This window comes from Microtus oregoni, unplaced genomic scaffold (assembly GCF_018167655.1).
Source record: "Microtus oregoni isolate MIOR12 unplaced genomic scaffold, Mior012 000016F_ref0000370, whole genome shotgun sequence".
Classification (NCBI taxonomy): Eukaryota; Metazoa; Chordata; class Mammalia; order Rodentia; family Cricetidae; genus Microtus; species Microtus oregoni.
Window position 1 is genome coordinate 4936094 of NW_024543075.1, and position 27762 is coordinate 4963855.

The window sequence follows — 27762 nt, forward strand, 5'->3', positions numbered from 1 at the left end:
GAAGGATGAGGAGTCCAGCAGAGAGCTGGACTGGACTGTGCACAGACAGGCAAGCCAGGAGCTGTTTTGGAAATGGAAGCCTGACTGATGCAACCAAGAGGGGTCGCACTCAGCCCTTCTGGAGCCTGGGGCCAGTGACAGTGCCACGCTGTGCAAGGGAGGGGCAAGAGTCTCCACAAGCTCCTATAGCTCCCTCTGGAGCACCACCCCAGTGGCTGCACCAGCCTCTCCAGCTCCACCATGCATAGGTGTGCGAGCTCTTGGGGCAGATGCAGCATGGGGAGTTAATACGTCTGAGTGTTCTGTCTTCTCTGTAAGCAGGAGCAATGGACCTGTCCTCTGGAGCTGCTGGGAGGATGCACTGAGACAGGCTGCAAAGTGTCCAAGAGTCCTACCCGACATTGCCTAGCTCCCCAAGGCATTCCCCATATCTACCCCAATACTCCTGACTCCCTAACACCCATCCTAACCATATCTCCATATTCTGTGTCCCCAGTACCCTCCCTGAGTTTGGCCAACCTGCTCCCTCAATAATCTTTAATCTTTTTTTTTTTTTTCACCTCCAAAAATCCCCAAGCCAGGCCAGGATAAGATGCCTCACCCTGCCCCACCCAGTCTTCTCAGTTCATCCTGCCCGCCGCCCCTCTATGGTACCTGACATGGATCCATTAATGATCAAAGGGAGGTTCATTAGCCATACTGTGGTCCTGGACAACAGCGGTGGGAACACCTTCAAAAACAGTACAGAGGGTAACCCCAGACCCTAAGGCCCAAAGAACCCAGAGGGGAAGGCCGTGAGCTGGGGATAAAAGTAGACAGGATCTGGACTTGGGTGGGAACAGGATGAGAACTGGATGCAGTATGAGGAGGACTCTAGACACAGGGGTTACGGTATTAGCGGCTTTATGTGCGCAACAACACAGTGAGGCATCCATGGGCAGACCAACCCAGACTCCAACAACAGATAGGAAAAATGAGACCACTTTCCCAAAGTTAAAGCTACCAGTAAGATCCCAAAACCTCAAAGCCAAGCTGAAAATCATGTATCCAACAGACAGGGGAGTTTGGTCAGCCCGCCTGATAGAGCAGAGCAGCAGACACTCACAGCCTGGGCCGGTGCTTCTGCACCTGTGAGTCCCACAGACCAAGGAGGCGATCGGCTTCCCTCCAGCCGGACAGGAGGGCCCCGTGTGTGGTGGAATAAAATGTCCGATGGGTGGCTTCCCCAGCGAAGAGTACCTGGAGCTGCGGGAAAAGACCAGATTCGAACAGGGATGCAAGTGGGGCAGCTGTGAAGACATCCACAGAAAACAAGAGCCCCCGCCCGTCCGTCTGCAGACGTGCCAAAGACGTAACTGCCCATGCCAGGCAGATGTGAGGACCAATGATGCCCGGCTGGTAAGGCCCTGAAGCTGTTGATCTACCACGGGAGAGTGGGGCTAACCCGAATACACCATGCAGTAGTGAGAAGTCACTGCCTGCAACTAAGAGTGACGTGACAGTGAGCAAGCTGACGGCCCATGAGACACCTGGGAAACTGAACAGTGGCACTGGGTAGCCGTCTTGGAGATACACACCGAGATCTCTGCATGGAAGCATACTCAGTAATTAGGGGACAGTGGGCAGACCCTGCTGGGGCGGGGGCAGGGGGCACCAACTGCTCCTACCTACTTCTCTACAGCTGATGACTTTTGAAACGTGGTCTCACTATGTGGTTCTGGCTAGCCTAGAACCTGCAGTGATCTTTCTAGCTGGTATTACAGGAGCATGTGCCTCCATGACCACCTGACTGTCTTAAAGCAACAGTGTGAACATGTGCTTTCAATACTAGAATCAGGTGGAGAGGTGGAGGGGGGAGTGTCGGCAAGTGGTAGAGTGCTTGCCTGGCATGCTCAGGGCTTCCTCGCCAACACAAAGAAAAAGAGATAGATAAAGCAGCTGGAAGCACGGTCTGGCGAGAGGGTGGTTGTTGGAAGCACGGTCTAGGGAGAGGGTGGTTGTTGGAAGCACGGTCTGGGGAGAGGATGGTTGTTGGAAGCACAGTCTGGGGAGAGGATGGTTGTTGGAAGCACAGTCTAGGGAGAGGGTGGTTGTTGGAAGCACAGTCTGGGGAGAGGATGGTTGTTGGAAGCACAGTCTGGGGAGAGGATGGTTGTTGGAAGCACGGTCTAGGGAGAGGGTGGTTGTTGGAAGCACGGTCTAGGGAGAGGATGGTTGTTGGAAGCACGGTCTAGGGAGAGGGTGGTTGTTGGAAGCACAGTCTGGGGAGAGGGTGGTTGTTGGAAGCACAGTCTGGGGAGAGGGTGGTTGTTGGAAGCACAGTCTGGGGAGAGGATGGTTGTTGGAAGCACAGTCTGGGGAGAGGATGGTTGTTGGAAGCACAGTCTGGGGAGAGGATGGTTGTTGGAAGCACAGTCTGGGGAGAGGATGGTTGTTGGAAGCACAGTCTAGGGAGAGGGTGGTTGTTGGAAGCACAGTCTGGGGAGAGGATGGTTGTTGGAAGCACAGTCTGGGGAGAGGATGGTTGTTGGAAGCACGGTCTAGGGAGAGGGTGGTTGTTGGAAGCACGGTCTAGGGAGAGGATGGTTGTTGGAAGCACGGTCTAGGGAGAGGGTGGTTGTTGGAAGCACGGTCTGGGGAGAGGGTGGTTGTTGGAAGCACAGTCTGGGGAGAGGGTGGTTGTTGGAAGCACAGTCTGGGGAGAGGATGGTTGTTGGAAGCACAGTCTGGGGAGAGGGTGGTTGTTGGAAGCACAGTCTGGGGAGAGGGTGGTTGTTGGAAGCACAGTCTGGGGAGAGGATGGTTGTTGGAAGCACAGTCTGGGGAGAGGGTGGTTGTTGGAAGCACGGTCTAGGGAGAGGGTGGTTGTTGGAAGCACGGTCTAGGGAGAGGGTGGTTGTTGGAAGCACGGTCTAGGGAGAGGGTGGTTGTTGGAAGCACAGTCTGGGGAGAGGGTGGTTGTTGGAAGCACAGTCTGGGGAGAGGATGGTTGTTGGAAGCACGGTCTAGGGAGAGGATGGTTGTTGGAAGCACAGTCTGGGGAGAGGGTGGTTGTTGGAAGCACAGTCTGGGGAGAGGATGGTTGTTGGAAGCACAGTCTGGGGAGAGGGTGGTTGTTGGAAGCACAGTCTGGGGAGAGGATGGTTGTTGGAAGCACAGTCTGGGGAGAGGATGGTTGTTGGAAGCATGGTCTAGGGAGAGGGTGGTTGTTGGAAGCACAGTCTGGGGAGAGGGTGGTTGTTGGAAGCACAGTCTGGGGAGAGGATGGTTGTTGGAAGCACGGTCTAGGGAGAGGGTGGTTGTTGGAAGCACAGTCTGGGGAGAGGATGGTTGTTGGAAGCACAGTCTGGGGAGAGGATGGTTGTTGGAAGCACGGTCTAGGGAGAGGATGGTTGTTGGAAGCACAGTCTGGGGAGAGGATGGTTGTTGGAAGCACAGTCTGGGGAGAGGATGGTTGTTGGAAGCACAGTCTGGGGAGAGGATGGTTGTTGGAAGCACAGTCTGGGGAGAGGATGGTTGTTGGAAGCACAGTCTGGGGAGAGGATGGTTGTTGGAAGCACAGTCTGGGGAGAGGATGGTTGTTGGAAGCACAGTCTGGGGAGAGAATGGTTGTTGGAAGCACAGTCTGGGGAGAGGATGGTTGTTGGAAGCACAGTCTGGGGAGAGGATGGTTGTTGGAAGCACAGTCTGGGGAGAGGATGGTTGTTGGAAGCACAGTCTGGGGAGAGGATGGTTGTTGGAAGCACAGTCTGGGGAGAGGATGGTTGTCCATATCAATCACTTTTGCTTCATTTTATTCATGTAGTGAGCACTGTAAAATTCCAGTTTTGATGTGAATAACACATCCTAGATTTTCTGTTTGGGTTTGATTTTGTTGAGACACAGTCCTACTAGCCTTGGCTGGCCCATGACTTGTTCTATAGAACAGGCTGGCTGTGGACTTGAAATAATCCTCCTGCCTCTGCCTCCTGAGTGCTGAGATTATGAGTGTATGCCAGCACATTCAACTTGAAGTTACCTCCATTTTCCAAAAGGAAAGGGCTGAGTCTTTGAGATCCCTGCCTCACCCACCACTCATACCACATCACCTTTAGGCCTTAGTTAGCAGCAGGATTCCCGGGTGCCTCACACCAAGGTAGGCCACTATACCTGGGTACCAGTTCCATCAGCAGGGAGGGGCTGAGCCAGCAGATCTAGGTCATCGCCAGTGCTGCCAACGGCCACATAGCTATAGGAACCTCGGGTGTATGGGGCACTGTGCCAACGAGACCTCAGCACGCTCTTGGCTGCTGGCAATTGTGGGTTTCCTGAAACACAGAGATACAGCATATTAACCCAGAATTCTCACTAACCTAGAAGAAAACCACGTCAGTGTGTGTTTTCCTAAGCATCCTATCTCAGCTACTCTGCCAGCACTGCACAGGGACAGCTGGTGCCCATAAGCAACACCCTGAGATGCCTCCTGAAAGTGGACTGAGTCTCAGTTTCCCTACCTGAAGGCACCTGACATGGGACAACTGCATGTGTTTGGGGAGGAAGATTTTAGAAAATAAAATTAGGAAGTGTTTGCAAACCGTTACTAGCCCACTGCCCAGGAAGCAGGCTATCTTGGGAATGTACAAAGCAGAATTCATTCTTCTCTGTTCTGAGTTTACTTCCCGTTCAGAGACTGGCCAAAAAGAACACATGGCGGGGGCATACCTGTCACTCTCCGGAGTACTTGGGTTAGGGACAGAAGCATTTCTTCATCTGAAAGAGTCTCCATAAACTCCGACTCAAGCCCAGCAATAAACCCACAGAGCACATGTGAAGACCTGTGTGCACAGAAAGATGAACGAATCTGCTGGCCACAGCCCAACTGTGCCAGGGCCAACACCACCCAGAACAGCCCCCCAGGGCTCCCCAGGCTCTCTGCTGTGTTCACAACACTAAGGCAGCACGTGCTGTTTCCACTTCGTCACTTGTACCAGCGTGCAAGAGAAGAGCAGGTAAGCTGTCCCTCAAGAATGGACGCCTCAACACGCCACACCAGTGGGCTCCACTCTCACTACCACCACGTACATTTTGGGGCGTGGGGGGAGTGCTGATTTCACTTGAAAAGGTCCTTGATGAAATATTAAAAGTTATTGATTTTATTGAATTTTGACCCTTGGGTGTATTTTTCTGTCTGTGTGAAGAAATGGCAAGAGGCATGAAGAACTTTTCGGGTGCCGTGAGTCTGGGGAAACTCACCTAGCACCTCCTTCACCCACTTTTTTACCTACGAGGACACCTAGCCGACCATGATACTGAGGAGATACTTTCTCAGAAAAAAAAAAAATGTGCACTGTATACAGGATCTCACTGAGCCTATAGCTTGGTCACTGGCTTTTACCTCTCCACAATGTGTGTCATTCAGAAAATGTTGGTTCACGTAGTAATGTCAAAAGTTAAATTTATCAATATCACCACTGATATCTGAAGACTATCAATAGCATGAAGCTCTTATACTGTTGGCGACATATACAAATCACAACTTTCTACAGAATTTCAATACATTTTTAGAGTGGAAATTCCAGGAATCCAAGATTACATTCTGGGCCTCCATTTGTCTCTCAGGGAGTCAGGCTGAAATACATAACCAACGGGAGCTCATGTCCCTCCTCCAATTAAACCCTCAGAAACACTGGCAATGAACCACAAACAGCTGGGTCCTCCAACAGACCAAGCTACTAGTGAGCAGGAGAGAGCTTCCCGAAAGCTCCCTGATGCATACATACTCAAAAGGAGGCAGAACCAAAAAGCCAATGAGCTTCTTGAACCAGGTGTCTTGGAGAGAGAGGGCTGTGTCCTGGAGGGGTGATGTGTCCTCCCACACCACCTGGATGAACTGGCAGTCGGGCTCCCAGAAGGGCTCCTCAAACTCCAAAAAGATTTTGTTGTTGGTACCAAAGCCTATTTTTCTGATGGCTTCTGCCTTTTTGTCAGGCAGTGGTGGCTCAAAGAAGGTATCTTGATGTTCTTTGAGAAAACCTGCAATTCAGAATTGGATGTGACTTAAGATAGGTCTTGTGGTATAAGCATTTAATCCAGTACTCGGGAGGCAGAGGCAGGAGGATGCCTGTGAGTTCAAGGCCAGCCTGATCTACATAGTGAGTTCCAGGACAGCAAGAGCTACATTGTAAGACCCTGCTTTAAAAAGCAAAAAATAAAGTTACGTTTTAGCTAGAATCTACATCAACAGAAACCTGGCCTGATTATACAAAGGGCTTTTAAACATCTCATACTTTGATTCAGGTTCCTGGAGATAAATCCCAAAGGCTGGACCATGAGGACTAAGGTTGACTGCTACCATACTGGAGGAATACTAGAGACCCCCTCATCACAGAGACGGTTAAATAGGACTCTGTGGGAACATCACACTCCTGACCTTCTATTCTAACTGCCAGTCACACTGCTCGGGGTCAGTCTGCATAAGTCGTCACACAAATTTCACCCAGACGTCTTGTTTTGTCATTTACTGTGCTATAAATTGAACCCGGGGCCTCACAGATGTAAGCACTCTGCCACTGAAAACAGATGAGTCTAAATAGAAAAAAAAAATAGTGCACAGTCAGACAAACAACTAAGTCAAACCAGAGGAGACAACATTTCCTACAGCACTTGGAAGGCATAAGCAGGTAGATCTCTGAGTTTGACACCAGCCCGGTTTACACAGTGAGTTCCAGGCCATTCAGGGCTACACGGTGAGACCCTGTCTCAAAACAAAAATTAAAACTTAAAAAAGGAAGGAAGGAAATCAGGGCAACGGGAAGCCAGCAAGGCCACAACCAGGCACATGACAGGGACAATTTCCCCATACACAGTGGGCCTGGGGAGAGAAGCAGAGTCATTCTGTCTAGATCTTCGAGAACAAACCACTCCTCGGTCTATGAAAATGAAGCCACATGAGCACTTCGAAATTCACATGTAGACACCACGTGAAACGGAAGTGAGAACTACTAAACTTCCGCGAGCATTTATTAATAATGACATCTCTTATACAAGAAAAGATTAGCCAGGCATGGCAGCTCATGCCTGGAACTCCAGCACTCAGGAGGCTGAGGCAGAAGGGCTAACCCGCTACAAAAGATGCTAAGAGTACTTCCATCCATCTAAAATTCCCTAGAATGAAAACATGAACTCCACAGCTCAGCAAATACCCAGAGTCAAGGGAGAACAGGAAAAACCAGAGGCCGCTGGTGCCTGAGACAGGGATATAGACAGTGAGTTCTACCTAAGGGCACGGTGACGATGACATGATGGGCGGGCAGGCGGGTACCATCTTCACACTCCACCAACACAGGGAAGATCTCCCCTGGAAAAGCAGCTTCCTGGAAGGACCCATTCCAGTGAATGGTCTTCACCGGCTTGTTAAAAACCATCGAATCCTTGGGCAAGGAAGCCAGTATGTGGTTGGTAAGTCCTTGGTAACCACTAAAGAGAGACAGAAGTTGATGTGTGATGATCCAGGCCCTGGAAGAGTAACCCTTGCAGAAATAAGCCATCCAGGATGCCCCCACCCTCAATGGGAGCATCATTCAAAAGCCAGAAAGAGGCCGGGCAGAGTGCCTGGAAGTGGGCAACCCCTTAAAACACAGGACCCTTAACATTCACCTTCTGGCTAAGGAGGGCGACAAACTAGGTCACATGAGTGTTACAGACCCCCCACTACCACACCAGCCCCATGTTCGTGCACTCCCTGAACCACAAATGCCTACCAGCTGAACTGAAACCTTGGGCTTGATTCGGTGCTAAGGGCAACCCTGCCAAATGGTCTGTGAGCCTAGCAACAGGCACAGCCCTGGCTGCCCTAGGGGAGGAACCTGCTGGCTCCTTTGCACCTGAAGCCCCTTGTGTAACACCTGCCACATGAGCGGCCCCAGGAAATCAGAAGAGATTGACAATCAAGACATTTCCCTCTCATTCCCTAGAAACATTCTTGCTTAAACGAACAAAACCAGGAGAAAAAGCAACCAATTTCTCTGAACGGAGAGGGCAGTGCCCTCACCTGCCCACTCCGGGCCTCCTCTCTCCCCTTTTGCCCTCCTTTCTGCAGTCTAGTGCCTCTGCACAGACAAGATGGGCAGAGCTGGCAAGGCTGGGGCCCATACCCAGCCAAGGTGCAATCCAGTCCCGGCAGCACCGTATACTCCCCGAACGGCGCAAGGGCCACCAGGTCCATGCTGTGGGTGCCGCTCACACAACACTCTATGTTGAAGAAGGTGTTCAGGATAGCCAGCTTGAGCTTCTTAGTGTCCTCATCCTCGGTCCAGCTAGCCACCTGCTGCCTTAGCTCCTTCTTGAGAAACTCTCCAACACTGGCCATCGGGGTCTCGGGTGAATTCAGGAACTCTCGGGTTTGGTCTATCAGTCCATAGAACAGACTGCCCATCTCTGTCACCAGCTCCAGGCTCACAGATGCTCCTGAGCTGGTACAGCTCATGGAGGGCAGGGCCACGTGCCCTCCGGTCTCCACCAGCTGATTCTCCTCTGATAATTCTTTCTCCCCCAGGAGCCCGAACTCCGCAGCCAGCTGGAAAACAGGATTTCCCTGGGAGGGCCCATGGATCCAGTGTGCCCCCAGCTCCACTACACCACCTAGGAGGGCACAGGAAAAGCTACCTGGAAGTTCCCACCCCATAAAAACCAGCCCCACCCTTTCCCATGCATACTCTCGAGAACATCTTGAGAGTCACACGGACCCATTGTACATCAGGACCTGTCCCTCAGGGTCAAGTGGTTCCCAAAGGAACCAATTGGTTAGACCAGGCTTAGGGAACTCCAGGGGACGGACAAGCCGGCCTGTACCCGCTTCAGGGGCCACTTAAGGAGAAACCGAGAGGAACCCCCAGGGCAGAGCAAGAAAACTGCAGGGCCCTAGGTTGCCTTCCCTGGAATGTACTCTAACTTTGGGCAGTTGAGTTTCGGGGCCCGGTGAACGTGGGTGCGTGTTCCTTTCCCCGAGGAGCCCGAAAAGGCTTCCTGGATCAGTATGAGTCGGATGGGGTCTGAGGTCAGTCTAGGGGCCCAAAGGGCGGTTACCGAAGCAGCGTTCCGAGCGGATGCGGCCCCCGGCGCCGGCGGTGGCCTCCAGGACCCGCAGGTGTGAAGCAGCAGAGTGGCGGCAGAGTCTCTGTGCAGCGCCAAGCCCCGCGATGCCGCCGCCCACCACCAGCACCCGCGGACCTCCGGACGCCATAGCTTCCTCAGGGTCCTCCACCGACCGGTGGCCTTAGGCTACCCAAGCGGAGGCGGGCGGGGCGGGGCCAGAGGCGGGGAAGAAGGTGGAGCTAGGTAAGAAAGGAGCGAAAGAGTGTGCGTGGAACTGGAGGTGGGGCGAGGGGCGGGGCCTATGGGGAGCCCGAGGGGCCAGAGGGAAGGTAGGCGAGGTCGGGACAGTCCTGCTGAACATTCGGAACTAGACCCGAGGTGGCGGGGAGATGGATGTCCCGCGGCCTGCACTGTGTCATCCATGTAGGCTCCGGCCTCCCGGATGCGCTCAAGCTCCTGGTGGTCTGAGTTGTTCCCCTCCTGTGTGGGCCCGCCCACGGTCTCCTTAAGTGGGGTGTGGATGTGGCTACCACAAGGCAATGTGTGCCAGCATCCTCACCGACGCACGTGGTCTTCCAGAGGCATCCTTCCCAGGAGACATCTTTCCTAGCTTGTATAAGGAGAGAGTGCGCCAGAGCTCTAGTCTCCTTTCCACTGGAAGATAAGCTCACGGTGGAACCTGCTTAGGAGATGTATAGTCCTGGACCCCTATGGTTCTTCAAACCGTGAAGACTGGGAGGGATCCTGTAAGCTGAGAACACTGCTTTGGTCAAGCTCTGCTAGAGCAGCATTCACAGGCTGAGGGACAAAATGTCTTTGCCCCATTCTCTCGATCCACTCACCCAGAGCAGGTAGATGTGGTATAGGTAAATAAAAACGTGCTGGGGGAAGGGGCGATGGCTCTGACACGGATGGAAGTCGTGATCCTATACCAGCCTAAAGAGCAGAAGGCATGTGCCCGTCACTCAGCTATCAAAACATCACCCTTGTTCACTTGCAAAGTTAGTGTGTTTAACAGGATCTTGGAAGTTAAGTGCTGAAGCTGACTTCCAAAGAAAAGATACCAAATACATCCTACCCTACATCTATCAAAGAAATGGACCAAGAGACAAAGAACTCTACCATGCCCCACCATTTTTCTCTACCCAGTCTTAAAACTTCTGGTAACAACTTGACTTCATGGGACACAGAAAACAAAGCTGGATCTGACACAAAAATGTCCTTCCTACTGGCCAGTTTTCACAGTGCCAAAAGTCGCAATGCATGCTGCTGCAAGAGAAAAGTCACAATGGTATTAGTGTCAGTTCCCACATACTGCAGTTCTGGCCTGCCAAGTAAGATGTGTGCACTGGCCCAGCAGGAGCACAAAGGTTATAAAGATAACCAACTGATTTAGATTAAAGACCTGCTCCCGAGGAAGGAATTCATGCTTGTTACAGTAAACCAGATCTAAAGCTTAGAAGGTCGTAGGCCCTGGTAGAAAGGAGAGACCTACTGCCCTTTTTTAAATTGTCAAGTTGTCAAACTACCTTCTAAATGTTGATATTTGTTTGGGATTTTCTGGTTTTGGTTTGGTTTAGTTTTTTGTTTTGGTTGGTTTTGGTTTGGTGTTTTGGATTTTTGTTTGTTTGGTTAGTTGGTTGGTTTGGGGTTTTTTGTTTTGTTTTGTTCTGTTTTTGTTTTTTGAGACAGGGTTTCTCTGTGTTGTCCTGACTGTCCTCACAGAAACTCATTCTGTAGAGCAGGTTGATCTCAAACTCAGAGATCCACCTGCCTCTGTCTCCTGAATGCTGGAATTAAAGGTGTGCACCGCCACCACCTGGCTTATGTTTATGATTTTACCCACAGGTTAGGGCTGCTCTCAACCTTGACCAGAGATTCTTCTGCAGTTGGCAGCAATGAATAGAGACTGACAACTAGCCCAGGTGCTAAGAGTAGGTGTCAACAGTGAGTGGGGCATCTGTAGCCTCCACCCCACCCCCAAGGCTCAGAGCACATCAAGGAGAGGGGAGGGGAAGAATGTAAGAGCTCTGGGTGGAGAGATCACACATTGTGCTCGCAGAGGACTGGATTTCAGTGCCCAGTTCAGCACCCACATTAGGTGGTTCACAAGCATCTGTAACTCTAGATTCAGGGATGCAACTCACCCTTCCAGCCTCTGGGCACCCATGCATACATGGTATAGATGCACACAAAAATTAAAAGCTAATAAAAATTTTTAAAAACATGTAAGAACCAGAGGATGGAGAGGAGAGCTATGAAATACTGTCCTCTGGACATGACATGGATTCTGTATTCATGAACATGCTGCAGCAATGATGACCCCTACAGGATCAAGCCAAGATCTATCAGCATTCTAACAGGCAGTACTAATTGAACACAGCAGATTACAAAATGAAGGCGGGGCCATGAAAGGGAGGGGGAATGTGTTGAAAATGCTTGAAGGAGTGGGAAAGATGGGGATTGATATCATCAAGACACATCATCTATATGTCTGAAGCTGTTGACAGATAAAAGATCTTTAAGAATTGTGTTAACAGGGAACAGCCTGGGACCCAGGTGCCCTTCCTGTCAATCACAGACTGAATAGCTTAATCTGTCTCAGTTAGTGCTAATGTTTTTAGGCTTCTCTTTCATCTTTTCCATAAATTATTTTTTTTGTTTAGGAGGGACTAAAGGGTAGGGGGCTCATATAGTCCAGGCTGGCCTCAAACTTGCTATGTAGGCAAGACTGGTCTTGAACTCCTGACCTCTCCTTCCTGAACTTCCCTAGTGGTGTTACTGTGTGTCCCACATGCCTGGCCTTTCCTGTACAATTGTAACCCTGCTACAGGAGAAGCAGAGTCTGAAGATACATCTACTTTTACTTACCAATTCCTACTTTAATTTCCTTGGGATACAGGAAAATTGAGGGGGAGATGTTCAAGGAAATGTCTGGTAGTAACACATGGGGCCTCCAGAGGTGCAGGGCAAGGACAGTAGCGTTTCTTGTCCACTAGATGGAGCACCACGGTCTGAATCAAAAGGCTGTCCTCCAGCTGGGGTAGTCACTTGCTCAGGCAGATACAGTCACTTGCTTGTCTGAAGGCAGGAGAGCCGTGCGTGACACCACAGATGATAATTAGGCGTGTTCATTTTGTTGTAAAGAAAGCCTTATCGGTATAGAATTTGTGTGTCCTTCACCCACATGGCATGTATGAGCCCGCGGCTTTCAGCACACTGGCAGAGTTGTGCAGCCGCCACCAAGTTCAAAATGTTTCCATCACCCTACTCTGGACGATTCATTTAAAGAGACAGGATGAAGTCGTTGTGTGTGGCTGTCGCTGATCGTGATGCATTCAAGGTTTTTCCACGTTACATCGTGTATCGGTACTTACCCCTTTTCATCATATCTATGCCATACTGAGGGTGGGATTCAAGCCTTTGTGCATGCTAGGCAAGAATGATACCACTGACCTATACCTTCAGTCCCCGCAGTATATTCTAACATGTTGAAAGGCACCCATTAGCCCAGTGTGGTGCCACATGCCTTTAATGCCAGCATTTGTGAGACAAAAATTGCTGTGAAATATTTCTTTGCACGGTGTGAAAAAATGTCACCGTGATTGGTTTAATAAAAAGCTGAATGGCCCATGGCTAGGCAAGATTTCCAGGCACAGAGGAAGCTGGGAAAAAGAAGACAGAGTCGCCAGAGAGACAGAGGGAAAAACAACATGGGCAGTACAGAGTAAAAGTAATGAATGGGTTAATTTAAGTTGTAAAAGCTAGTTAGTAATAAGCCTAAGCTATCAGCCAAGCTTTTATAATTAATAATGTCTCCCTATGGAGCTGGCAGGAGGGAGAGAAAAATCCATCCTCATAACACAGACAGACTCCGGGCCAGCAAGGGTTATATAGAAAACCCTGTCTTAACTTTTGAGACAATGGCAAGCTGTTTTCCAAAGTGGCCATTCTTAGGGCTGGGGGCTGTGACTGTGCAGTGCAAGGCCAGAGTCCAATCTCCAGCATGTACACACACACCTCACAAAGGCAAAGTGACCACAGTCAAATAAAGTAGGAAAGATCAATTATTAAAGATGTATTGATTTATTTAGTGATTTACTCAAAGCATTACCAGTATTGCCTACTTGACAGCATGACTTCAGTTGCTTTCTGAAACAGAATGACATAGAGAAACAGCTGTAACAATGCGTCGTTCCCCTTGACAACCTGCTGGCTGCCACCTAGGCATCAGGAAAACCTCGCTTGTTAGCCCACCCACCTTGTGATCTTAGAGTATAAAATGAGAATACAAACTAAACCTTGGCTCAAAGGCTTTCAGGAGTTGTCCTGGCTTCAGTCCACTGGCAACATCTCCTCCCCTCCGCCTCCATTGGTGTCTGAGTATTTATTCCAGAAAATTTCCCCCAACACCACCCATGTTGAAGGCTCCAACTCTTCAGCACGCTTTCCCACACTCACTGTTGACAGCCTTTTCAGTCAGCCTTATAGGTAAGAAGTGGGTTTGATTTGTATTTCTCTAAAGATTATTGATGTTGAGTATCTTCTCATGTCCCTCAGACATTACATCTTTCTCGAAGAAAAGCATGTTCGTCCTTTGGTCTTTGTAGTTTAGCTACCTCTTACTATTGGGTTGGATAGGATGTTATAAATTCTAGGTACAAGATCTTTACCAGATGTAAGACTTGCAGAGAATTTTTCTCTCATCCTTCTTGTGTCTTGTGTCTCCAATCTTGATGGTTTTCTTTGAAACAGAAGTTTCTCGTGAAATCCAGTTGATACTTGTGGCAGCTATTCTTGTCTGCCAATGTGACTACATCACAGGGTACATCTGTGAGAGACTTTTCTTGACTGGATCCTTTGAAGTAGCAAGACAACCCTAAATCTGGGCCACACCCTCTCGTGGCAGCCTATATAAAGGACATAGAAGAAAACTTTTGCTTTTTGCCTGCTCAACCTCGTTCTCACTGGCCAGTTCATATATCCTGCTGCTGAGGCATTCCTTCCCTGATATTAGAACCTACTTCTTCTGGATTCTGACTGTGCTGAAGACCAGCTGAGCCCTCCAGCCTTGTGGAGTGAACAATTATTGGATTCTTGGACTTTTCATCAGGAGACAGCCATTGTTGTACTAACTGGACCACAGCTTGTAAGTCACTCTAGTCGTATATGTGTGTACGTACATATGTGTGTATATACATATATATACATATATTCTTTTTTTTAAATATTTATTTATTTATTATGTATACAATATTCTGTCTGTGTGTATGTCTGCAGGCCAGAAGAGGGCACCAGACCTCATTACAGGTGAGTTGTGAGCCACCATGTGGTTGCCGGGAATTGAACTCAGGACCTTTGGAAGAGCAGACAATGCTCCTAACCACTGAGCCATCTCTCCAGCCCTATATACATATATTCTATCAGTTCTACTCTTCTAGAGAACGCTGACGAATACAATACTCTTACTCTTCAGTTGCTTCTTCTTTTGTCCCTAAACTCAGAGAATGGTAGTCACCTGACCTCACCACCAGCCCTGAGTTGCTAGATAAACCCTGTGTTTGAGCCATTTCATGTTAATAATATAGAGCCCCTCATCAGCAAAGGTTTGTTGGTGATCTGTTTCTGCTTATTATTCTACCTTAGTGTTGAAATAAAGCTTGCTGACTTTAGTTTGGTTTGGAATTGTTTTCTTTAAATTATAAATTTTGTTTTTATCTGTAGGTACTGTCATTTAAATTATAAATTTTGTTTTTATCTGAAGGTACTGCCATTTATCTCTAACCTAGCGTTTGCAGGAGCAGGGCAAGAATACAAATAAAGGCCAGAAAAATACTTGCTAAACATTTCAAAGTTATAATTTAAGATTATCTACATGAGCAAAACCTCGGCTTTCTTTTAAGTATATGGAAATCGTCTCATCTTGTAAAAACCTCAATGTTATGAAGCTAGTTAGCTGCCAAGAATGCCTCTCGAGCGGGGTGTGGTTGCGCATGGCTTTAATCCCAGCACTTGAGAGACAGAGGCAGAGGAGTCTCTGTGAGAGCAAGAGACGGCCAAAGCTATGTATTGAGACCCTGTCACAAAGCTGAACAAAACTCTTCTCCTCTTTACGCTCTACGGCTACGTCTACAATCGCGCCTTCCAGCGATCAAAACCTACAGCACCCGGCCAGCGCAGGGGGAAAGGCACAGCTGCCTCTTCCATTCTCTTTCCTGGTACTGTGCACCAACCATGACACACCACCAACGCGGTGCAATTAGCAGCCTACTCAAGGAACTGCAGCCCTTCGCCAGCGACCACCCCCGCCCCGCCCACTGCATCACCCCGCCCCGGTCGCCCGTCAGTCCCTTCGGCTTTCGTCTCGTCTAGCCTGGGATCTGGGGCGGAGCGATTCTGCAGGCGGGACGATTCTGCCGCCAGGCTAGTGTGTGTGTACGCCATGGCTGCTCTGCGTGTTCTGCTTCCCCGAGCCTGCAGCTCGCTGTTGTCCTCGGTCCGCTGCCCAGAACTTCGGCGCTTCGCTTCGGGTGAGTGGGGACACCGGCGGAATCTGTCACCCCACTTTGGGTGGACTCTCCACCCGCAGCCTTCGGCTGGCTTCTAAACCCCAGCCTGCATGTACCCTCACTTGATCCTAGAACTTTGCTCCTGACTCCAGATTTTTTGTCTGACTTCCACTTCCACAAGCGTGCATTCCCAGCGCATGACTCTGAAATACCTAGACCCCACACCTAAACCCAGATTCCTAGCTGGAAGTTCCTCCCATCCTCCTTCGGAGCCCCCACCTCCACTGCTCGCCTGTCCCCTACCCAATTACATACCCCTCCAATCTGACCTTAGTCTCACTTTATAAGCCCAACCCGAGCTTGGCACCTAGAAGCCGTGCCTGATGAGAGGGCCCCGGGTGTATTGGCAGCTTCTCAACCCAGAACTTTAACAAGCGGCCTGTTGGGAGCATGCATGTTGGTTGTGAAACCCATGTGCATTTAGGTAGCTTTAAGACAATGTGAAGGTAGATTAAGCAAGACAGCCAGAGTATTGGGAAACGTTTGTCTACAGTGCCTCCTGTCCAGTCCCTCCTCGGTCCACTGCCCTCTCCCAAGCCTGTCCTTCACGCCGTCCAATCAGCGCAACCCATACTGACACACCCACTTTCCTCCCCAGCCAGCTGGTAGTTCCTCCCTTCTCTCTCCTGGGCTGGACTCCTCTGCAGCCGTCTGTAACATGAATAATAAAAACCAAGAGACAGAAATTGAGGTCCAATCCAAAAGATCAGAAAAGCAGTCAAGCCTCTAGAGAAATCTAACCTCTACCAAGACTGGGCAACAGTAGATAGAGCAGACTAAGCCTCTGTCTCCTCCCATTTTATAGTCCCTTTAATACTAGGATTAAAGGTGTGTGACTCCCTAGAGCTGGGATTAAAGGTGTGAGCCGACACCACCTCATTTGTTTCTATGCTGATCTTGGCCTTGAACTCACAGAGACCCGGCTGACTCCCAAATCCTGGGATTAAAATTGGGTGTCACCATTGCCTGACCTCTAGTGGCTTTAGCTTTGCCTCTGGTCTTCAGTCAAGCTTTATTTATCAAACTACAAATAATATATCACTACATTCATCTAGTGCTCTTGTGTTACTAGAAATTCTTGGCTATGCCCTGGCTTCTGCACCTCAACATGTCCTGGCTCCCCTAAATGGCAGGCATCCTACCATTCAACAGTGCACCTCACACTTAAGTTACCCCAAATTTGCAAGACAAGCCCTGTGTTAAGGAATAAAACACCCAGAACATGGACCCTCACTATCAGGTTAATCTTCCTCCCTGTAAGTCCAGGGACTGCACATCCCACCCAAGTCTGAATTGGCTGTTCCTTTAGGTCACCTAATGGTGCTTTACATCCACCTCTGTTCTGCTCTCACCCGGTGTCATGGTCTGGAAAGTGGTGGCATTTGGGGGGTGTGGGGGACTGTGCTCTGTGCAAGGGATTTCTGTTTTGTTATTTTCATTTTTTTTGTTTTGTTGTTTTGTTTTTGTTGTGTTATTTTTGTTTTGTTTTGTTTTGGAGACAGGATCTTACTATGTAGCTCTCTGGTTGGCCTGGAACTAGATCAGGCTAGCCTGGAACTCAGAAAGATACCCCTGCATCTGCTACCCTGAGTGCTAGGATTAAAGATTTGTGCCACTGCCACCATACCTGGGTAGATCACAGCCAGAGCTGAGGCTGGTGTGGTAAGGATGATAGAGAGTTCCCTGTCTACACCTGTATCAGTCAGGGTTCAATGAAAGAGCAGAACTGATAGAATGAATATATATTATATTTGCTAACATAATATACATAATTATTAAAGGGGGATATTCGAGTGGCTTATAGGTGGTAGTCTGAGCAGTCCAACAATGGCTGTCTCCTGAGGGAAAGACTAAGGATTCAGTAGGCCTTCAGTCCAAGAGACTGCAGATTTTAGCAGACCCAATCTGGTTTTGGAACCCAGGGAAGTCCTAGAGAGCTGAGGGTCTTCAGTGTACATTGGAATTCCAAAGAAGTAGGTTCAAAAACTGCAGAAGGAAAGCCGTTAGATTGGATGAGCTTGTCATTGAGGGTGAGGGCCAGAAGGCAAAAAAACAAAAGCTTTCTTCTATGTCCTTTTATGTAGGCTGCCACCAGGAGGTGTGGCCCAGATTTAGAGTTGGGTCTTCTCACCTCCAATGCTGCTTGGGTTCTAGTTGATTCCAGATGTGGTCGCGTTGATGACCAAGATTAGCCACTACAGTGCCTTTACTATCTTTATGATGGCAATTCTCTTTTGTCCTCTTGACCTAGGTGCTAATTTTCAGTACATCGTCACAGAAAAAAAAGGAAAGAACAGCAGTGTGGGGCTGATCCAGTTAAACCGCCCCAAAGCGCTCAATGCACTTTGCAATGGCCTGATGGAGGAGCTCAACCAAGCGCTGGAGACCTTCGAGGAGGATCCTGCTGTGGGGGCCATTGTGCTCACTGGTGGGGAGAAGGCATTTGCAGGTATGCTGGGCAGCTGTGGTGGTAGAGGGTAGAGGGATGCTGTGGCCTGTGGCAAGCTGCAAGATGGACCAATTTCTCTGTGATGGGAGGGGTGGCTTAGGATATACTACATATGAAGTAGGCTGGGTAGAAGAGCAGGTCTGTGTGTTGAACACTCAGGTATGCTCAGGTCCTTACTGGCCAGGTGAAATCACTGGCATAAGCCCGTTTTCCTCTGAGTGTATCCAGCATCCATTGCCCACCACAGCCCCCAGTGTCACCTTCTCATAACAGACAGCTTGGTGAGTTGTTAGTCCATGTATTAGCTGTTCCCACTGTTATGGGAAATGCCCCCAGGGCTGGTACATCAGAATACAGGACTGAGAAGTTCTCTGAGGTCTGGTAATTGAAACCTCACTTCTGCCTCTAGCTGGAGCAGACATCAAGGAAATGCAGAACCGGACACTCCAGGACTGTTATTCCAGCAAGTTCCTGAGCCACTGGGACCAGATCACCCGGGTCAGGAAGCCGGTCATTGCAGCTGTTAATGGTTATGCTGTAAGTGTTAGTCCCAGAGGTCTCCTGTGCAGGGCGGACGGAGCTGGGCTTGTGAAAGTCAAGTATAGCAAAGACTTGTGTCTTTGAAAGGCCCACGGTGTCTTTCGGGAACTGCTTTGTTTGATGGAGGCTCATTGACTAATTCCCAGATGTGTGAATGAGCTTTTCTGTTTCTGTTTAATTGCTGCAGAATGCAGTACTACATGTGTGAGTACTCTATGCCCACTAAGGTTCCTGCTTCACTAGGCCATTGAGACATGCAGGGCTAGTTTAGCCCATGGAAAAACCGTGTGATTTATTACACATGCTGATTTTTTAATGAAACCCATCCCTAGGAGTTGGTCAACCACACACATTCATGCCCCTGTCTTCTCTAGCTGATTTTTTTTTTTTGAGTCAACTATGCTATGCTGAGTTATTCACCACAAAGCCAAAAATATTTACTGCCTGGCCCTTTTTTATAAAAGTCTACAAGTCCCTGTTAAGCAATATCTCTCTTCTATTTATTCTACCACTTTAATCTAGTTTCCTTCTGCTAGGTTAACATTTGCTGTTATCTGACTATTTCATGGATTTTGAAAAGTTATTTAAGCCAATAGAGTGACTTTCTGCCTTGGTTCCTCTGGTAAAATCCACCTGCTTTTTTTGAACTTTTTTTTTTCAGCTTGGTGGGGGCTGTGAACTTGCCATGATGTGTGATATCATCTATGCCGGTGAGAAAGCCCAGTTTGGACAGCCAGAAATCCTGCTGGGGACCATCCCAGGTGAGAATGTGTCAGCTGTAACAAGGCAAGCCTGAGACTCAGCCCCATGGCTGCATCCAACCACAGGCCCCAGATGGACGACTCTTGTCTGTTCAGTTTTCTCTCTGCCAACCAGCACCTGAAGGACAGAGCCCATGAAGCTCAGCACAGCCTGCAAGCCTCAGACGTGCCCAGCTCTTATGAATATTCTCATCCTAAATCTGACAATATCACACAGTTGACACTGGCTTTTAGCCACGGCTGTTCTTTCCGCTCGTGATTCATATACCTTTAAGAGTTTTGTATACCTGAAGCTTGGAACAGAGGTGATTAGCCATGGGCTTGCATCAAAAACTCTGTCCCATATGACTCTGGCTCTCTCCACTCCTGTGTCACTGGCGTAGCAGGTCAGGTGGCCTTCCTGAGTCCCTATCAGACTGTAGCAAAGTCCCCGCTGTCTGGGAAAGCCTTGAGATGTTGTAAGAAAACAATCCCATTGCTCTTCAGGGGCCACCTGGTAGACCTGGTAGAAGGTGAACCCTCAAAGAGAATGGATTTGAACCCCAAGGGAAGAGGCCATGCTCAGAGGAGGCCTCTACTGCTCTCTGGGCTAGACCAAGCTTGTTCTGAGATCCTGAGCAGTGAGTTCAGTGTATTTGTTCAGGTCTGCAGAGAAGGAGGCTGATACTGGGATCTGGTCTAGCACGTGTTTTCAGGGAAACCTAGAACCGTCCAGGATTGTAGGAAAAGAGCCAATGTGGTTTTTCTTTCTTCCTTTTTGATGCTGAGAAAGAACCCAGGGTCTCATGCATGCTAAACTTTCTGTCACTGAGCTGCTTCCCAGACCTGGGTTTTTTCTCTATGGCTCATGATGAAGAGCCAGCTGAGACCACAAATCTCTCCCTATAGGTGCAGGGGGCACTCAGAGACTCACTCGTGCAGTTGGCAAGTCATTAGCAATGGAGATGGTCCTCACTGGTGACCGCATTTCAGCCCAGGATGCTAAGCAAGCAGGTGGGTAATCTGATGTTGTGAGTTGGGGGAGGCTCGAGCTACATCTGGTGTCCCTATGGGTACCTGGCATTGGAGCCCTAAGGTTCTGGCACTGAGTTTTATATCTTGAAATATGTTATGCACAGAGAGTGGCAACATATGTTCAGGTTAGAAATAATAACTTCGGGGCTGGAGAGATGGCTCAGTGGTTAAGAGCATTGCCTGTTATTCCAGAGGTCCCGAGTTCAATCCCCCAGCAACCACATAGTGGCTCACAACCATTTGTGATGATGTCTGGTACCCTCTTCTGGCCTGTAGGCATATACACAGACAGAATATTGTATACATAATAAATAAATAAATATTTAAAAAAAAAGAAATAATAACTTCGCCAGGCAGCGGTGGCGCGTGCCTTTAATCCCAGCACTTGGGAGGCAGAAGCAGGTGGATCTCTGTGAGTTCAAGACCAACCTGGTCTACAGGAGCTAGTTCCAGGACAGGCTCCAAAGCTACAGAGAAACCCTGTCTCGAAAAGCCCCCCCCCCCCAAAAAAAAAGAAAGAAAGAAAGAAACAATAACTTCTCTTCCCACTGCCCTTCGAAGACCATTAAAGGCCAGTCTTTTCCCTGCCCTTGGCAGTGACCATAGACCTCAGGTTCTCTTGTAGAGAATATGACCTGAGCAACTTAAGAGTTCAGGGACTGGAATCTGGCCGTGGAGAGCACAGTCACCCACTGCTAGGGATAGCCGTCCCGTGTTTAGGACTCAGAACTGGCCTTTCAGTGTCACTGGGCTCCAAAGGAAGTGGACAATGATGTTTCTGTGTGCTAGTCATACTTTTCATATTTTAGGTCTTGTAAGCAAGATTTTTCCTGTTGAAACACTGGTTGAAGAGGCAATCAAATGTGCAGAAAAAATCGCCGGCAATTCCAAAATTATAGTAGCCATGGCAAAAGAATCTGTGAATGCAGGTAGGAGTCTTCTGGGAAGAGCGAGGGGGAGGGGTCCTCAGAACTGCACAGATGAAGCTAGGAGGTCCCAAATCACCCCACTTTGTCCCAGGCAGCAAGTGGGAGGGTCCTCAGAATTGCATAGATGAAGCTGGGAGGTTCCAAATTTCCCGACCTTGTCCCAGGCAGCAAAGGGAAAGTTCTCAGGATTGCAGTTTGCCATAGTGTTCCAGGTTTTGGTCATTCAAATCTCTGTCAAGATACTCTGAGTATCTTTTTATACCAGGACCCAAGACTGGGGGCCAGGCCTAAGACATATTGGCAATGCAGCGTCAGGTACAGAGGGAAGACCAAGAATGGAGCCATAGGAAGTCACTGGTTCAAGGGAAAGTTGTCTCTGGGGGCCTGGATTGAATGGGTTCCCTCCTCACCTATGCTCTGGTTATGCAAAGGGGCTGTAGCTGCTGTCTGCAGTAGCGCAGCTCACATGAAGAATCTTCATCAGTTCCCTCAGCTCATGAAGCTGGCCTGACCGGCCTTCCTCAGAGCTGCCTCATCCTTTTCTTCCTCTCTTTAGATGTACCCATTTATTTACCTCTTTATTTCATGTTTTGATTTATTAAGGAGGTCATCCCTCAGTGCACATGTAGAGGTCAGGGACTAACATGAGGAATCAGTTGTCTCTGTCACCATATGGGTTCCAGAGATTGAATTCCAGCTGTTGTTAGGCTTGGCGATGATGGCTTTATCCACTGAGCCCTGTGGCAGAGCCCTTTGTTTGGATTTTGAGGCAAGGTCTCCCTCTATAACTGAAGCTGTCCTCAGACTCTGGATCCACCTGCCTTGTTGCTAGGATTGTAAGCATGTATCACTACACCAAGCTTGGAGTCTTGTTTACGTTATTTATTAGCATGTGTGTGAGACTATATACATGTGTGTATATGTGTGTGGGTATGTGTACCTTTCACGCGTGGAGGCGTTTGTGGCTCTGGGGTTGTTCAGAGAGTCACCAATCTGACTCAAGTTTCGGTTTTAGTAAATGAGAGACTTTGTATTAAAAAGAGATTGTCTAGGACCCAACCTGAGAGAATTCTCTAGGTAAGGCCTGATTTTGTAACAGACAGACAGGTGCCTCAGCCTTCCAAGCAAGCAAGCATTTCATACAAAAGCAGAACTGAACAGTTAGCCTGTGAGGCGGTGAAATATTTTTGCAACAATCAGCAAGTTTTTAAGAATAGTCCAACTGCACCAGAAAGTGGCCACCTCGGACCACCTGACAGAGTATATTTGAGGTAGGAGCAACTTCCTCATGGCTTATACAAGTTAAAAAGTAATTTTGTTTTTACAAGCTTACCACAGTTAATTTCTCCCCTAAACGTAATGGTCCCCATCACAGAGGCCAGCAGAGGGCGTCAGATCTCGCAGAGCCTGAACATACTGTTCCCCATCACAGAGGCCAGCAGAGGGCGTCAGATCTCGCAGAGCCTTAGTCACAAGGGTTTGTGGGATACCCAGCTTGTCAAATAGGTACAACGACCTGAGTTTTTGTGGCTATTTTAAATATTTTATTAATTTTTATTTTATGTGTGTGAGTGTTTGGGTACACATGGATATGAACATCATGTTTGCATGGTGCAGTGGAGGACAAGGGGCCCCTTGGAAGTGGAGTTACAGACAGTTGTGCCCTTGCCTCCCTGTGGGTTCCAGGAAGGGAACGCCAGCTCTCTCTGCAAGAGTTCAAGTGCTCTGAGCCACTGCATTAGCTCTCCAGCCCCAGGAATGGAGTCTTAATGTAATAGTTTATCTCAGCATTTACTATGTCTCTGCTCTGTAGAATCGGCTTGGGGCAAAAGATGTGGCCTAGAAAGGTCGTGCTGCCTCCAGAGGGGACAGCAGCCTTTCAGGGTTGCTGCTGGCCATGAGCAGATGCACTGATGTTTATAGAGGCAGCTCTGTGTGGAGCACGCAGGGAGCATCTGAGTCCTGTGCTGGCACAGAAGCCCAGGCAGGTGCTGTCCCTGCTGCCTAGCCATTCTCTCTGCTTGTCGTGCTTCCTGGGCTTCTGTGCTCAGTTTTATCAGCTACCTCGGGTCCTCATAGCTGGACAGATCCTGCTGTTTGTCCTTTGTTCAGTTCTGGTGCTTCTGCCTTCTGAGGACTCTGGACGCCACCAAGGTGTTTGGGAGGCTTAGGAGAGCAGTTTGTTTCCGCGGCTACCTCAACACGGGTGGTGCACTCGAAAAGTGAGGAGAGCTAAATCAGCATGGAGGCCACACAGCCTGTAGCCCTTTCTACGGGTCAGTCAGTCCGACATGGGGACCCCCACAGTCAGCATTTCAGTTTCTATGGGTCACAGTCCAACATGGGTACCCCCACAGTCAGCATTTCAGTTTCTATGGGTCACAGTCCGACATGGGCACCCCCACAGTCAGCATTTCAGTTTCTACAGATCACAGTCAGTCCGACGTGGGTACCCCCACATTCAGCATTTCAGTTTCTATGGGTCACAGTCCGACATGGGTACCCCCACAGTCAGCATTTCAGTTTCTACAGATCACAGTCAGTCCGACGGGGGTACCCCCACATTCAGCATTTCAGTTTCTATGGGTCACAATCCAGCATGGGTACCCCCACATTCCACACTTCATTTTCTACGGGTCACAGTCAATCCAACATGGGTACCCCCATATTCAGCATTTCGGTTTCTATGGGTCACAGTCCGACATGGGTACCCCCACATTCAGCATTTTAGTTTGTGACCTCAGGACTTCTTTTTCAGCCTTCGAAATGACCTTAACAGAAGGGAATAAGCTGGAGAAGAAGCTCTTCTATTCAACCTTTGCCACTGTGAGTACCAAGTATTCTGCTTAGCATTCCACTTCATTTCTGTTGCAGAAGCAGTGGAGAATGTAGCTCTGCAAAGAGGCCCTTGCATTACACCACTGAACAGCAGCTTCTGTATTAAAGCGGAGTTCATAGCTGGGCACAGTAGTCCCAACACTTAGGAGCCAGGGGAAAAGGAGAATTGCTTGAGTCCAGGAGTTTGAGACCAGCCTTTGCCACAGAGAAACCATCTCTAAATATTGCTTATCCTATATGTATAAGCATTTTCCCTACGTGTATGTAAATACGCTGTATGCATGTCTGGTGCATGCAGAAGCCAGAAAAGGGCACTAGGTATCTTAAACTGAAGTTAGAGACTGTTGTGAGCCACCGTGTAAGTGTTGGGAACCAAATCCAGATCCCATTTCAAGAGTAGCAGTGCTTTTAACTGCTGTCTACCACCAACCCCTATTTTTTATTTTCTTTGTTTGTTTACTTTGAGACAAGGTCTCATTATGTAGTCCTGACCGCTTGCAACTCACTATATAAACCAGACTGGTCTTGAACTCACAGAGCTCTGCCTGCCCCAGCCTCCTGAGTGCTGAGATTAAAGGAGTGTGGTACCCTGCTTGGCTACAGTTTACCTCTTATCAGAAGGTCATGTCTAGATGTTTTAAAGAATCTTCTGATCAACCAGGTAGTGGTGGCGCATGCCTTTAATCCCAGCACTTGGGAGGCAGAGGCAGGTGGATCTCTGTGAGTTCAAGGCCAGCCTGGTCTACCAGAGCTAGTTCTAGGACAGCTAGGACTGTTATACAAAGAAGCCCTGTCTTGAAAAACCAAAAATAAAAAGAAAGAATCAAGAATCTTCTGATTATCAGATGCACTATCCATTGCACCACTGTCCCAGCGCTAAGTGTTTTATTAACACACACGCACACACACATGCATGCATTTAAGGAGCTGGGGAGTTGGCTCAGCAGTTAAGAGCATGTACTGTTCTTCCAGAGCTCCTGAGTTTACTTCCTAACATGAACATCAGCTGGCTCACCATCACCTGCCACTCCAGCTCCAGAATATCACACCTTTGATCTCTGTGCCGCACCTGCACTTGTCTGCGTGCATGCACGAGCACACGCGTGCGCGCACACACACACACACACACACACACACACACACACATTTAAAAATTAAAAAAAGATTTTAAATGGTTCAGGCCCCTGAGGAAGAAGTGAAGAAGTGTGCACATCGTGCGTCCACAGGCTAAGGAAGAGGCAGGTGTAAAGCAAAGTTCTGTTGCTGCCCCACAGTTCTGTGAAAAGAGTCCCAGCTCACGCCCTGCCCAATCCAGAGGTGCTATGGACACGGGTTTACTGGTGCTCTTGTCATGCCTCCTGAGGGACTGTGTCCTGTGTGGTATACACCTCCCTGGCCCCAAGCATAGCACTGTGTGTGGAGAATACCATCTTTCATGGGCAGCAGGTGGGCCCACTGCAGAATCACTGCCCTGTCGATGAGCTTGGCAAACAGGCAAGGAGGAGAACATAAGAGAACCTTGGAGATGCAGGCGTCATCCAAGGGGCCCAATAGGAAGATGCAGACTTCACCTCCCTTCTTCCTTTTCCTTCCAGGATGACCGGAGAGAAGGAATGGCTGCATTTGTGGAGAAAAGGAAGGCCAACTTCAAAGACCACTGAGAACTGGCAGCTGAGCCTTGTGCCATGTTGGAGAGGAAAGCTTAGCCTGTCAATTGAAAGGCAAATAAATTGTCCTAATGGGTAGTGTAGGCCACAGTTCCTACCAAAGTCTTCGGAGCTGTAACCACAGCTCAGGTACCCGTGGTGTGGCCTGCAACCTTCCCCAGTGTTGGAAGCCAATCTCTCACAGTCTAAATCAGAAATCTGGGAAGCATTCAAGGTGTCTTGATTTCTTATTTTTTTATTTTTTTTTTTTTACTTCACTTCAGAGGCAGGTGCATGCTTGGGCCACCCATACATACCCCTGTGCTCTGTCAACAGTGTCAACAGTGCACAGCTCAGGATGTGGCTTCAAGTGGGAAGTGACCCTGCCCGGTCTGCTGATTCCAAGTGCACAATAATTCAATTAAAGCAACTATGTCAGTTCAGTTTCAGCTCACTTATAGTTGTCTCTGGAGAATGAATGTGTTTTGTAATTCGTATTGCTGTTATTTTCTTATAAATGGCATCTCACTACGTAGCCCTGGCTGCCTGGAACTTACAATATAGAATGGGCCTCGAACTTACAGAGATCCACCTGCCTCTGCCTCCTGAGTGCTGGGATTAAAGGCGTGCGCCACCACCACCTGGCAGCCGCAGGTGCGTTTTCAACTTCACCATCTTAACCACATCTGAGTACACCATCAAGCACTTTCATATCCGTGTGCAGTCATCCCACCATTAGTTTCCAGAACCTCAACTTCCCAAGCTAAAACTGTCTCCATTAGACACTGACTCACTACCCCACTCCCCAGCCCCTGGCACCAGTTGTTATGGTAAAAATAAAACACCGCAGGTCCCAGAGTGGCTGCAGTGGACAGTGGGCCATAAGGAGCTGTGGTCCCAGGCAGGGAGCTGCATGGCGGTTAGGAGACTGAGACAGATAGGCATGCCATTACACCAGCATTTTTACTTTCTATGAGGATGTGATGACTCCAGGTTCCTCATGAGTGGAATTGAGAGTATTCGTTCTTTTGTCTTTATTTCACTTGCACAAGGCTATGAACAGCATCCCCCACCAGAGCTCCTGTGTTGAAATCCTAAAAGTGGTGGGCTTAGAATGCGAGGTGAGTGGAGCTCATACGAGGGTCTGTAAGGCCCCAAGGGAGTGCCTGCCACCCCTTCCCTGTGAAGATGAAATGAGAAGACAAGCCGGGAAGTCCGTCTTCACCAGGCAGCACATCTGCCTTGCTTCAACTTCTAGAACTACAGAGGCCAGAACAACAAGCCTTTAAGTTGAAGCATGTTGAAGCCTAAACTAAGACAAACACTGTCTGAGTTCATTCATGATGTGGTACATTTGTTTAAAGCCTGATGTTTGCTAGGCAGTGGTGGTGCAGGCCTTTAATCCCAGCACTCAGGAGGCAAAGGCAGATGAGTCTCTGTGAGTTCAAGGCCAGCCTGGTCTACAGACTGAGTTCCAGCACAACTGGGGCTACACAGAGAAACCCTGTCTTGAAAAAAACAAACTGAAACAAAACAAACAAAAAGCCTGGTGTTTTATGCTGATGCGGGGATTTGCCATTCTCACGGCAATGTAATAGATATTTTTTTGAAGCCATCTTAATATATTGCTCACTATATATTTGTCTTGAGCTGTGGACAGTCCTGTTCCAGCCTTCATGATAACTGTGACTAGAGTTGTAAGCCACCATCCCCAGCCAGGTCATACATATTGACAGTGTCCAGGTTCTCACTGTCCGGGCTGAAATGGACAGACAGTAGGACAGTGACCTGCACTAGCCCTGACGTTTGCTTTGCCCAGAGCTTTAGTGTGGGGAAATGGCCGTCTATTTGCTGTGGCAATATAACATCAGGGCTGTTCTCCAGCCCCTGCCAGTGTGAGAATGGAGATCTGCACGGGGTGCACTCTCCAGTTCTGAGCCTCCG

General features: G+C 48.9%; 2 protein-coding genes across 3 annotated transcripts; one reads left to right on the top strand and one right to left on the bottom strand.

The window, feature by feature from the left end:
• Window positions 1–886: 886 nt before the first annotated feature.
• Window positions 887–9266, bottom strand: Paox (polyamine oxidase). 2 transcript variants are annotated; one of them, XM_041667292.1, is made up of 7 exons: window positions 9064–9266; window positions 8133–8619; window positions 7256–7455; window positions 5760–6012; window positions 4702–4814; window positions 4150–4307; window positions 887–1245 (listed from the first exon to the last, which is right to left on the bottom strand). In XM_041667292.1, exons 1-7 carry the CDS (start codon window positions 9218–9220, stop codon window positions 1102–1104), a joined length of 1512 nt encoding a protein of 503 aa, XP_041523226.1. In that variant the 5' UTR covers window positions 9221–9266; the 3' UTR covers window positions 887–1101. The 2 variants fall into 2 exon arrangements, with proteins under 2 accessions (XP_041523226.1, XP_041523227.1); XM_041667293.1 differs by lacking the exon at window positions 4150–4307.
• A 6183-nt stretch (window positions 9267–15449) lies between these two features.
• Window positions 15450–26261, top strand: Echs1 (enoyl-CoA hydratase, short chain 1). Its single transcript, XM_041666435.1, has 8 exons — window positions 15450–15602; window positions 17893–18090; window positions 18500–18627; window positions 19292–19391; window positions 20280–20384; window positions 21215–21334; window positions 24093–24160; window positions 25768–26261. Exons 1-8 carry the CDS (start codon window positions 15515–15517, stop codon window positions 25831–25833), a joined length of 873 nt encoding a protein of 290 aa, XP_041522369.1. The 5' UTR covers window positions 15450–15514; the 3' UTR covers window positions 25834–26261.
• The last annotated feature ends 1501 nt before the right edge of the window (window positions 26262–27762 follow it).

Coding starts and splice junctions, on each gene's coding strand:
- Paox (XM_041667292.1), bottom strand. CDS start 9,220: ATGGCGTCCGGAGGTCCGCGGGTGCTGGTGGTGGGCGGCGGCATCGCG. Junction 6,013..7,255: donor CATCGTCACCGTGCCCTTAG/GTAGAACTCACT, acceptor TCTGAATTGCAG/GTTTTCTCAAAGAACATCAA. Junction 4,308..4,701: donor AGTACTCCGGAGAGTGACAG/GTATGCCCCCGC, acceptor TCTGTGTTTCAG/GAAACCCACAATTGCCAGCA.
- Echs1 (XM_041666435.1), top strand. CDS start 15,515: ATGGCTGCTCTGCGTGTTCTGCTTCCCCGAGCCTGCAGCTCGCTGTTG. Junction 18,091..18,499: donor TGGGGAGAAGGCATTTGCAG/GTATGCTGGGCA, acceptor TTCTGCCTCTAG/CTGGAGCAGACATCAAGGAA. Junction 20,385..21,214: donor CCAGGATGCTAAGCAAGCAG/GTGGGTAATCTG, acceptor TTCATATTTTAG/GTCTTGTAAGCAAGATTTTT.